We start from the raw sequence: 12,940 nt of genomic DNA, 5'->3' as shown, positions 1-12,940 counted from the left end.
CGGATACAATGGACAACCCCGAAGAAGAGAGAAGAGATATTTTCACGATTTAAAACCAAAGGGGTGCAAGGCTGCAGTAAAGGTTAAGAACCACTGCACTACATTATACCTACATTACACTACCATACACTATGTTAAAATACACTACACTATATGCTACACTACTATATACTACACTATACACTACACTACTATACACTCTGCTATGCACTACACGATATACTACACGACCAAGATGTGCCAATAACGTGAGCCATATTGGCACTACAAGACAGAGAAACGAAAGTGAAAACAGCAATGAGTGACGTAAAGTGCAGTGGACACCTACTACGGGCTATCTGTCCCATGGATCGTGATGATAATTTACCCATGGGAAGCCCTCCGCTGATTTCCCAACGCTTTCTCCCGAAGGTCTTGCGTTATGAGCGATCGACAAATCCCTCATTGAATGGTTCATTGAGGAGCGGGAGGAGACCAGGATTCATACAGCCTACTCACGAATGGCAAGGAAGTCTTATCTCCCTCGCCTGGTATACAGGAGGTAGGGGGTTTGATCCCAACCATGACGTCTGCTGTATATGTGGAGTTTGCGTGTCTCTCCCTCTTTCTCTTCCCACAGTCGTGTGGATTTGAATCTGGGTCCTACAGTTTTCCATCCACATTTAGAATAAACATCACTTGTTTAGAGTGTGTCACTGCTACTATAAATATCCAAATGATATGCAATTTGCTTCAGCTATGATTTGTGATGGCCAGGTAGATTCTGAAAAATAGCTGTATAAGCTAAGTGGGCCTTTCCTGGTAAAATAAAAAAAAGCTTGTAGTTTTTGTTAGATTATCGTTTACTAAATGCACACAGTCCTGAAACATCGCGAGGAGTGTTCAAAGCAACACTGTCGATTTTGGCAAGGTTATTTATTTTCAACGTGGATTTTTTTGTTTTAGTTTTGCGTGTACTAGTGGGCATTCACAAGTCGAGTTTAAAACAAAGTTCGAGTGCAAAACTCCAACGTTTTATTGCTTCGCGACCACATTCATCCCACGAAGTCGCATCAATTGAGGAGGCCAGTCACAACCATGCTTGGCCCAAACCCAGATTCCAATCTGACCTCTGAGCCACACCACGGCCATCACTACTACCACCACCATCATCATCACCACCAACAACAACAACAACCGCCATGTCCCAATAAGTGGCAGTGACATCACCACGGCACTTGTGCCAGGCTATGTGCATGTTAAGGCTATGTGAAGTGTCAAACACCCGCCAGCAGTAGGTCACGTGGCAGACCCAGGTGCTATGGGTCGACTGACTGAGATGACTGGCCGATGCACCACCTGTGCCCCCTACTATGCCAAGTTGCTATGTTTTAGCCACCCGACATTCTGCTCATTGTTGTGAGCGTCACTCCTCTGCCCTCCGTTGTTGCTGGAGGGCGACTGCCTCCAACTGCCCAGTAGCGTCCTTAACGAGTCTCCACCACAGAGGCCGATCTTGACACCGCTTGTACCAGTCATTGGCATGTCCAATCAGCTCTACATACTCTTGTACCACATCACTCCATCTCTTCTCTATCCTGTGCGGTGCCCGTTTAGCTGGCCTAACCAAAAGCCACCGGTGAGCTGCCGGAGGAGCTCACCATTGGGACATTGTCCAAAATTTTCAAGGATTTGTGAGCTCCTTACACAATCCAACCTGGTTAAACCCAGGATAGATCGTAGGCAGGCCAGCTTAAATGTTTCCAACTGGCAAAGATGTTTCATTAGGGGGGTCCACGTTTTGCAAGCATAGAGAAGGAAGGGCATGACAGTGGCAGAGAAGACGCAAAGCTTTGTGTGGAGCAACAGACCAGGTAGCTTCCACAGTGTTACGCAGCCGATGAAAAGTTAATGCCGCTTGACTGATCTGGAGTAAGACCTCTGCTGTCAAACCAGAACCGGACAAGAGCACACTGTTCAGGTATGGGAAACACTCCACTATCTCCACAATTGCCCCATCACCAATTGAGAGTTGTGGGGGTGGAGTATCTGATGGTACAAAATGCCCAGGCAGGTGCTTAGTTTGGGTGGGACTGATGATAAGGCCCCACCTCTTAGTTGCACGCTCCAGGTTCAGCAGCAGTGCCTCCAACTCCTCCTCTGAGTGAGCAGCAATCACCAGATCATCGGCATACGTAACATGGTTGACCAATAGGGAGCCATCCCTTGACCGAACCCAGGCATTGATCAGCCTCCCATTATATCTGTACCAAATGGAAATTCCTCCAGTACAGCTACTGAAGGCTTCACGAACTACATAGTCGAAATAGATGTTAAGTAATGTGGGAGCCAGAGGACATCCCTGTCGCACCCCAAGGTGAAAAGGGAATGGCTCCGACTCCCGACCACGTAGTTTAACCCGGGGCTCGCTCACCATCATTAAGGTCCTTAATGATTGTGAGCAGAGACTAAGGGATTCCGAAAGCACGAAGAACAGCCCAGAGCCCTAGCCTTTTAATGATATCATAGGCCTTGAAACCACATTGGGGCTCCGCAAGCCTCTCCTCAGCATGACTTGCAAGGCGATGTTGAATAATCCTTGCCAGAACCTTTCCCAGCACAGAGGAGTGAGATGCCCCTGTAGTTGTTACAGTCTGTGTGGTCCTCCTTCTTAAAGAGAGGGACCACCAGGGCATCCTTCCAATCCTGTAGAACCTGTCCAGTGATCCCGTTTGTTATTATGATTTCATGAAGGGCAGTCTGTGCCCAAACGCAACCCTCCCTCAGCATTTTCCTTGGGAGATCATCTCTGCTTGGTGCGTTTCCCGGTCTCAGACTCTGGATTGCCTTCTGTTCTTCTTTAACAGATGGCACCTCAGCCAGCCACTCACAGGGGGTGACTACGTCTTCCAATATTTAAGACACTGCAGCCTGAGCAGGGTCATCCCCACTTTGCCCCATTATGTTTTCCAGGCTGAGGGATTTCCTCTCCCCCAAGACCTCACAGAAATGTTCAGCAAATCTGAAAACCTGTTCCTAGGGGTCGGAATTTGATCAGCGTTTTTTCCCCTAATGATGGTGATAGTTGTGGCACTGCAAATGACGTTTTTGATGGCATTAGAGTGATTTGTGGTCACGAGCAACTGAGGCAGACTCCATCTCCTCAGCAACCCGCGACCACCACCCGTCCTTGCAGCTCCTCACGGCTCTCCGAACCTCTGAGTGAAAGCTGCGGTAAGCCTCCTCATTCTCTGATGTGGGATGCTATAGATGGTGAGAGTGGGCCTGGCGCTTTTTATCAGCCAGCCTGAATACCTTCTCTGTCCACCAGAGTCTCTGGGAGGTTTGGACCGTGTATCTAAAGCAGCCATTGCAGCTGCATGAGCCACAGTCTTAAATCTCACCCATTTCCTCTCAGCATCATGAGGAGTCCGGGATGAGGTCAACCTCAGCTGCAAACAATGATGAAATTCTCGCTTGCAACTTTCATCAGCTATCTCAGATCAGGCCATTGTGTGTTTGAATGGGGTCCTGGGTATCCACCCAAAAGCGGAGTGGAAGAATGGCAGGTGCATCTTACAGATGATAAGTCGATGGTCAGTGGGCAGATCAGCTTCACAGTGGGTCCTGGTGCCAAGGATATGGATCTGCATCCACTGTTTTGTCACTATATAGTCCAGCAGAAGTTCTTGCTTTGACCAGGTGTGCATCAATGATGTTGGGTGGATGTGCCGATGCTGGAGAAGCATCTTGGTAATTACAAGATCATGGGCTGCACAAAAGCCAGCAGCCTCCTACCAATGTTATTGAGCTGATCCGGCCCATGCCTTCCCATCACTTCAGACCAGGTGCCAGCATCATGACCAACTCGGGCATTAAAGTCACCCAACAGGATGACTATCCTGAGGGGCCACTTGTGACCGGAGGTCATAAAAGGCATCTGACTCATCGGCCTTGCCTGCATCCCTCCACTAATGTTCATCTTCGGTGGGGGCATAAGTAACCACGACCACCACTCCTCGCCTCTGGTTGATAGGAAGGGGAGCCCAAAGTAGCCTGGGGCTTACAGCTTCCCACACCTCACCGCCACGCTCCCACACCTCCTTCATTATTTTATTCAGAAGAAGAGCCACTGCCTGTTGTTTGGCAGTCTCCTGCCCCGAGAAGAGGACTGTCTACCCCTCATGGTGGCAGGACCCAGAGCTGGTCCACCGGACCTCCTGAATACCAGAGATACAGGTGGTACTGGTCGAGCTCCCGACAGAGGAGTGACAGCCTCTCCTCCGCAGTGAGCATTGGAACATTCCACGTGGCTACCCGTAGTGGCTTTTTGCTGTTTCTGGAGTAACCCCGAGGGTAAGGATTCAATCTCCTGGCTCCGCCAAATGTCGTTTGGCCAGGAGACATCATTGATGACTATTCCCCCGGGGCCTCCGGCACAAGCTTAGCTGTATATTTTTTTCGTGGATTAGTGATAATTGAAGGTGGAGGGGTTACCAGCCCCTCGCACCTGTCTAGAGCACACTTTGGATGCTGTGGTGGCTACAAACGCGATGAGGGGAATGGCCAATGTAAATTCGCCCTGCCCACATGGCACTGCTCACCATAGCTTTACTGTCCGGCACCAACATCACCACCACTACCACCATCACCATTGCTACCACCACCATCACCACAACCACCATCATCACCACAACCACCACCATCACCACGCGGTCGTCGCGCTCAGAGCACCTCACCTTTGCCTGCCGACCAACTTCCTCTGCTGACATCAGCTTGTGGCCCTGGTGCGCACCACTCGTGACGCAGTCAGCGCACACAAACGCACCGTGCTCCCGGCAGAACATGTCGAGTGCCTTGCCATGCTGAGCACAGAGGTCCAGATTCAGGAGCCTCACTCGTGCCAAGCTCGGGTTGAGCTCCTTCAGCGGCCGTTCCCCTTCCGTGCTGAGACTTGAGAACCTATGGGTACAAACCGAATTCACTGAGCGACCGTGAATAGTGGCCGGATCTCCCGTAGTTCACTTGTCCACATTGGGGCACCACGGTGGCAAGATGTTAACTACCTTGGCTGGTGCACAGGAGGTCGTGGGTTCGATCCCGACCCCAATATCTGCTATACATTTAGAGTGTGGGTGTTCATTCTCCCTGTGATCTTATGGATGTTTCCCTTGTTGTCAAGTTTTTTTCCTCTGCATTTATAATAAACACTGGGGTACCGCGGTGCTGAGATGTTAAGTACCTCGCCTGGTATGCAGGAGGTCGTGTTCGATCCCATACCCTGACAATGGCTGCTTCTGTATATTTGGAGTCTGCCTCCCTCTCCCATGGTGATTTCATGGATTTTTCTCCGGGTCCTCCATTTTTCTATTTCGAATTAACATATGATAGGAAATAATGTTGTTTAATTTTAACTCTTATTCTGAAATGTTGTCAGTTTTAATGTAAGGTGAGTAACACTTAGTATGTGCGGCTCTTCAGATTTATGGGTGAAAAGTGGGATGGGGTTTTGCCAAATCCTGGCTAGCTGGCTCAGCAAACTTAATAAACTAATGAACAAACAGACTCATAGAGATACATCGAGATTCAGAGCCACAGAGATACATACTCATAGAGATACGTAGCGATACGTATAGATTCGCAGAGATCAAGATATTTCGATACTCATAGACATACACAGAAACTCACAGCGATACATAGAGATGTTTATAGATACATAGAGACTCATCGAGTAAATACATAAATATGTCGTTAAACCCGTCACCACCCGACACAGCCAATTAGTAAGGTTTGTCAATTAAAAATAACATGCCAATTTGTTACTAATACAGCACACCGGTGTGTTGGAGAGCAAAACCACAACATTGACAATCTGAGTACTCAACTTGTAAATGCTGTGTGCTGTACTAGTAACGAATTGGCATGTTCTGTCTACGTGACAAACCTTACTAAATTGGCTGTGTTAGGTGGTGGCGGGTTTAATGACACATTTATATATTTACATGATCTAACCCAAAAAACATGTATTATGGAGGATATTGCTGGCGAAAGCCTACGTGTTAAACAGACTCATAGAGATGAGATACGTATAGACTCATAGACATATAGACTCATTAGGGACACATAGGAGATTTATAGAGATACAGAGACTAAGAGATACATAGAGACTAAAAGAGATATATAGGTGGAGAAGATGGCAATCTTCCCATGGTCTGCACTGTTACGTGCTTGTCACAAACTAATGTTATCATCCCAGCGATTGAATGCCAAAATGGCCCTCCTGATCAGGATATCTGTTGCTGTCCCCAAAAATGCCATACAAAAGAATAACAAAGGGATACATAGACTCATAGAGCTATATTGCGACTAATAGAGATACATATAGACACATGGGAGACTCACAGAGTTACATAGAGTCACATAAAGATAGACAGAGACTGGGTGAAAAGTGGGCTAAATTTTTCCCAATCCGAGCCAGCTGGCTCAACAAATGTAATTCACTAAACCAATGGACTAACCGACCAACTAACCAACTAACTATCTTTTCCCGGGAACAGAACCTGTCCACGATGCTGGCCAGCTTGAAGTTTTTCTCGAGCTGCTTCCGCATCTCCTCCTTGGAGCCAAAGGGCAAGACCCTGCGGCACTCTGGGCAGGCGCAGGCACCGTCGCGCCACACGCTCACGATGCACTCTCTGCAGAAGGTGTGTGGGCAGCCCAGCAGCACGGGGTCGACGTAGAGGTGCAGGCAGATGGAGCAAGTCAGCTCCTCCTCCAGGCCCCGGTCCCGGCCACCTGCTGCTGCCGCCGCTGCCATGCTGAGTGGAGCCGATCCGGTCTGCTGTCCCTCTGCTCCAGCAAATCCTAACGAGGTGGGACAGGTGGTCGAAATAGACAACAACAACAAAATCATAAAGTTTGGAGACAATTTTGAGTAGGTGTATCTCTGCGTTGTGTTCTGTCCTCCGGAAAAGTGGGGCGACTTGACAACAGCTGAGCACGAGGGTGTTTGCGGAATGGCTGAACTTTAGATCAAACTTGTTCTTCCGAAGGGCAATTGCGTATCTGCAATAGCGACATCCAAAACGTGTCGAGCATCGCGCTCAATAATCGTGCTCTGTGCAAGACTCACCTGGTCAGACTCGTCTACCCTGTATCTGCTTCTTTATTTATTTCATTTCCCGTTTAAAAATTATTTCAACTAAACTATATTTTTTCGTTATTTCAACAGGTAAGGCTCACCGAGCTATGTAGTTATTTTTTAGAAGCAACCAGGCCACAAATTATAGCTCAAAGAAGTAGCTTATCATCACGTCCAAATTTACAGTGATCAAAATGCCTAGGGATTCATAGAGACGCACAGATAGGCAATGAGAACCATACAGGTTTATATGCATGTTTATTAAACTTATTTCACACCGTAAATAGCCAACCATGCTACATGGAGGTGCGGGGAAATCTGCACTGGTGCCTGCTTGAGGGCGAGATTAGCAAATAAAACAAAGACTGATTAATTGATCGATGTCACCCTGGAACAGGTCCAGGTTATGAAAATGCTGGGGCCCTAAGCTACGTCGAGCTTAAGAGGCCCCATCATATCGGAATTAAAATACAGTACACAGATACCCATAGAGACACCACAGAGATGCATAGAAATGCAGAGATACATATAGACTAATCTATGTAAATTTTACCAGGTAAGGTCCACTGAGCTGTGTAGATCTTTTTCAGAAGCGACCTGGCCACCACAAATTATAGCTCAACGAAGTGGCTCATTATCATCACCATTATGTGGAGATTTAAAGCTGCAGCCAAATACTCTAAACGCATCACGTTGATTCTGAAAGGGAGGGAACAACCGAAGAACCCGGAGAAAAATCCACGCAGTGAGAACCACGGGGAGAGACAAAAATTACAAATAAACAGCAGCAGGCATCGTCAGGGTCGGGATGGAACCCACGACCTCCTGTACCCCGGGCGAGGTAGTCAACATCTACGTAGCTACCGTGAAGTGGAGATACGCAGAGCCCCAAGCATGGGCGATTTATGACAATGCTGGGGCCCTAAGATATTTCTATTTTTCAACGGGCCATGTAAAAAAAAGTAGAACGTGTGTACGATTGTAAGTTTTGTTCACACTTAAGAGGGCCCCCGTCGTTAATGAATGCTAGGCTGACTTATCTGTAGCTCACTTAGCCGAGGCCGAAATCTGACCCTGCCACAGAACGAAGAAGCCGTCAAAGCCACCACCCCCCTCAAGGCCACGTAATTGTTGGCCAGGTTATGATTCCTTGGGTTTACTGGTTAACGCGACCAATCGGGTTGGCGCCGCTGTTATAGACAATGTGAGGATCTGTATTTATCAACTGAAGGAGTAATCCGGATGGAGCTATGAAGCTCTTTGTTTCAGATGTCCAGTAAAGAGTTATGGATCAGATAATTAAATCGACAACAATACAAAACAACAATACACACAGAATATATACTGTTAGTATGCCACACTCAGTCAGTACACACAGTCAGTACACACACAGAGAGTAAACCACACAGTATACACAGAGTACACACACAGTCGATACACACAGTACACACACGCAGATTACACCACACAGTATACAGTGTACTTACAGTCAGTTCACACAATAATAAACCAGTCTACACAGTGTAAACACAGTCAATGCACACAGAGTACACCACACAGTGTACACACAGTACACACAGAGTACACCACACAGTCTACACAGTGTAAATACAGTCAATACACACAGAGTACACCACACAGTGTACACACAGTACACACAGACTACACCACACAGTCTACACAGTGTAAACACAGTCAATACACACAGAGTACACCACACAGTCTACACAGTGTAAACACAGTCAATGCACACAGAGTACACCACCACACAGTATGCAGTGTGCACACATTAGTCCACACACACAATACACCACACAGTATACACAAAGTACACTCAGCCAGCACATACACAGAGTACACCACGCTGTATACACAGTGTACACATTGTCAGTGCACACACAGTATACACAGTGTAACACAGTATATACACTCATACAGTCCACCATGTAACATAAATAGTGTACAGTCAGTACACACAGATTACACCACCCAGTATACACAGTGTACACACAAACACAGCACACCACACAGTATACACAGTGTACACACAAACACAGCACACCACACAGTATAAACAGTGTACACATAGTATGCACACGATGCAGAGACAGAGTACACCACACAGTACACAGTGTACACACAGTCTACACCACACAGTATACACAGACTACACCACACAGTATACAGTGTACACACAGTCTACACCACACAGTATACACAGACTACACCACACAGTACACAGTGTACACACAGTACACAAAGACTACACCACAGTATACACAGTGTACATACAGACTACACCACACAGTATACACAGTGTATACACAGTGTACACACAGACTACACCACACAGTACACACAGTGTACACACAGTACACACAGACTACACCACACAGTATACACAGTGTATACACAGTGTACACACAGACTACACCACACAGTACACACAGTGTACACACAGACTACACCACACAGTACACAGTGTACACACAGACTACACCACACAGTATACACAGTGTACACCCAGTGTACACACAGACTACACCACACAGTATACACAGTGTACACACAGTGTACACAGACTACACCACACAGTATACACAGTGTACACACAGTACACACAGACTACACCACACGGTATACACAGTGTACACACAGACTACACCACACATTATACACAGTGTACACACAGTACACCCAGACTACACCACACAGTATACACAGTGTACACACAGACTACACCACAGTATACACAGTGTACACACAGTGTACACACAGACTACACCACACAGTATACACAGTGTACACACAGTGTACACACACACTACACCACAGTATACACAGTGTACACACAGTGTACACACAGACTACACCACACAGTATACACAGACTACACCACACAGTATACACAGTGTACACACAGTACACACAGACTACACCACAGTATACACAGTGTACACACAGTACACACAGACTAAACCACACAGTACACACAGACTACACCACACAGTATACACAGTGTACACACAGTACACACAGACTAAACCACACAGTACACACAGACTACACCACACAGTATACACAGTGTACACACAGTACACACAGACTACACCACACAGTATACACAGTGTACACACAGTACACACAGACTAAACCACACAGTACACACAGACTACACCACACAGTATACACAGACTACACAGAGTGTGTACGGTACACACACAGTAGACCACACAGTATATAGAGTCCACAGTCAGTACACACAGAGCACAGTACACATGCACACAGAGTACAGTACACAGAGTACAATAGACATACATACACAGAGTACAGTACACATACACACAGAGTACAGTACACCCACAGAGTACAGTACACCCACAGAGTACAGTACACCCACAGAGTACACCACTCATGCAGTGCCACATCAGCACGATCCTCGCAGTCAGGACGGTGCTGAAACGTTCAACTATTTAGGCTGTCAACTAAAACACAACCGTGGGCCCGTGGGCCCGTGTCTGGGCATCTACACTATGATCATCATCATCATATCATGGAATCGTCGTCCCATGTCCGTGCACCGAAGAGGGAGAACGCCACCCACCTGAGTCCCCTGCTCGCTACGGGCGGTCTCTCAGAACTCTGCTCTGGGGAGTCAACTTCCTTAGAGGTGGCGGAATTATTTTACCTCAACACCTCCACTCCCACCTCTACACCCTACCTCACCTCCACTCCCACCTCTACACCCTACCCCACCTCCACTCCCACCTCTACACCCTACCTCCACTCCCACCTTTACACCCTACCCCACGTCCACTCCCACCTCTACACCCTACCCCACCTCCACCTCCCACCTCTACACCCTACCCCACCTCCACTCCAACCTCTACACCCTACCTCCACTCCCACCTTTACACCCTACCCCACGTCCACTCCCACCTCTACACCCTACCCCACCTCCACTCCCCACCTCTACACCCTACCCCACCTCCACTCCCACCTCTACACCCTACCCCACCTCCACTCCCACCTCTACACCCTACCCCACCTCCACTCCCACCTCTACACCCTACCCCACCTCCACTCCCACCTCTACACCCTACCCCACCTCCACTCCCACCTCTACACCCTACCCCACCTCCACTCCCACCTCTACACCCTACCCCACCTCCACTCCCACCTCTACACCCTACCCCACCTCCACTCCCACCTCTACACCCTACCCCACCTCCACTCCCACCTCTACACCCTACCCCACCTCCACTCCCACCTCTACACCCTACCCCACCTCCACTCCCACCTCTACACCCTTCCCCACCTCCACTCCCACCTCTACACCCTACCCCACCTCCACTCCCACCTCTACACCCTACCCCACCTCCACTCCCACTTCTACACCCTACCCCACCTCCACTCCCACCTTTACACCCTACCACACCTCCACTCCCACCTTTACACCCTACCCCACCTCCACTCCCACCTCTACACCCTACCCCACCTCCACTCCCACCTCTACACCCTACCCCACCTCCACTCCCACCTCTACACCCTACCCCACCTCCACTCCCACCTTTACACCCTACCCCACCTCCTCTCTCCCACCTCCACACCCTACCCCACCTCCACTCCCACCTCTACACCCTACCCCACCTCCACTCCCACCTCTACACCCTACCCCACCTCCACTCCCACCTCTACACCCTACCCCACCTCCACTCCCACCTCTACACCCTACCCCACCTCCACTCCCACCTCTACACCCTACCCCACCTCCACTCCCACCTCTACACCCTACCCCACCTCCACTCCCCACCTCTACACCCTACCCCACCTCCACTCCCACCTCTACACCCTACCCCACCTCCACTCCCCACCTCTACACCCTACCCCACCTCCACTCCCACCTCTACACCCTACCCACCTCCACTCCCACCTCTACACCCTACCCCACCTCCACTCCCACCTCTACACCCTACCCCACCTCCACTCCCACCTCTACACCCTACCCCACCTCCACTCCCACCTTACACCCTACCCCACCTCCACTCCAACCATTACACCCACCCCACCTCCACTCCCACCTTTACAGCCCTACCCCACCTCGCACGTCCACCTCCACTCCCACCTTTACAGCCTACCCCACCTCCACTCCCACCTTTACACCCTACCCCACCTCCACTCCCACCTTCTACACCCTACCCCACCTCCACTCCCACCTCTACACCCTACCCCACGTCCACTCCCCACCTCTACACCCTACCCCATCTCCACTCCCACCTCTACACCCTACCCCACCTCCACTCCCACCTCTACACCCTACCCCACCTCCACTCCCACCTCTACACCCTACCCCACCTTCACTCCCACCTCTACACCCTACCCCACCTCCACTCCCACCTCTACACCCTACCCCACCTCCACTCCCAAATTTACACCCTACCCCACCTCCACTCCCACCTTTACACCCTACCCCACCTCCACTCCCACCTCTACACCCTACCCCACCTCCACTCCCACCTTTACACCCTACCCCACCTCCACTCCCACCTCTACACCCTACCCCACCTTCACTCCCACCTCTACACCCTACCCCACCTCCACTCCCACCTTTACACCCTACCCCACCTCCACTCCCCACCTCTACACCCTACCCCACCTCCACTCCCACCTCTACACCCTACCCCACCTCCACTCCCACCTCTACACCCTACCCCACCTCCACTCCCACCTCTACACCCTACCACACCTCCACTCCCACCTCTACACCCTACCCCACCTCCACTCCCACCTCTACACCCTACCCCACCTCCACTCCCACCT

General features: G+C 49.7%; 1 protein-coding gene across 2 annotated transcripts; it reads right to left on the bottom strand.

Moving 5' to 3' along the window:
- Positions 1-1,676: 1,676 nt before the first annotated feature.
- On the bottom strand, positions 1,677-10,852 carry LOC142907776 (tripartite motif-containing protein 12A-like). 2 transcript variants are annotated; one of them, XM_076057563.1, is made up of 3 exons: positions 10,725-10,852; positions 6,540-6,843; positions 1,677-4,941 (listed from the first exon to the last, which is right to left on the bottom strand). In XM_076057563.1, exons 2-3 carry the CDS (start codon positions 6,794-6,796, stop codon positions 4,494-4,496), a joined length of 705 nt encoding a protein of 234 aa, XP_075913678.1. In that variant the 5' UTR covers positions 6,797-6,843; positions 10,725-10,852; the 3' UTR covers positions 1,677-4,493. The 2 variants fall into 2 exon arrangements, with proteins under 2 accessions (XP_075913678.1, XP_075913677.1); XM_076057562.1 differs by lacking the exon at positions 10,725-10,852 and having other exon boundaries at positions 6,540-7,645.
- Positions 10,853-12,940: the final 2,088 nt, after the last annotated feature.

Source organism: Petromyzon marinus, chromosome 83 (genome assembly GCF_048934315.1).
Source record: "Petromyzon marinus isolate PM22_M1 ecotype Great Lakes invasive population chromosome 83, UKy_Petmar_22M1.pri1.0, whole genome shotgun sequence".
NCBI classification, from domain to species: Eukaryota; Metazoa; Chordata; class Hyperoartia; order Petromyzontiformes; family Petromyzontidae; genus Petromyzon; species Petromyzon marinus.
This window is presented reverse-complemented; position numbering and strand designations above follow the sequence as displayed.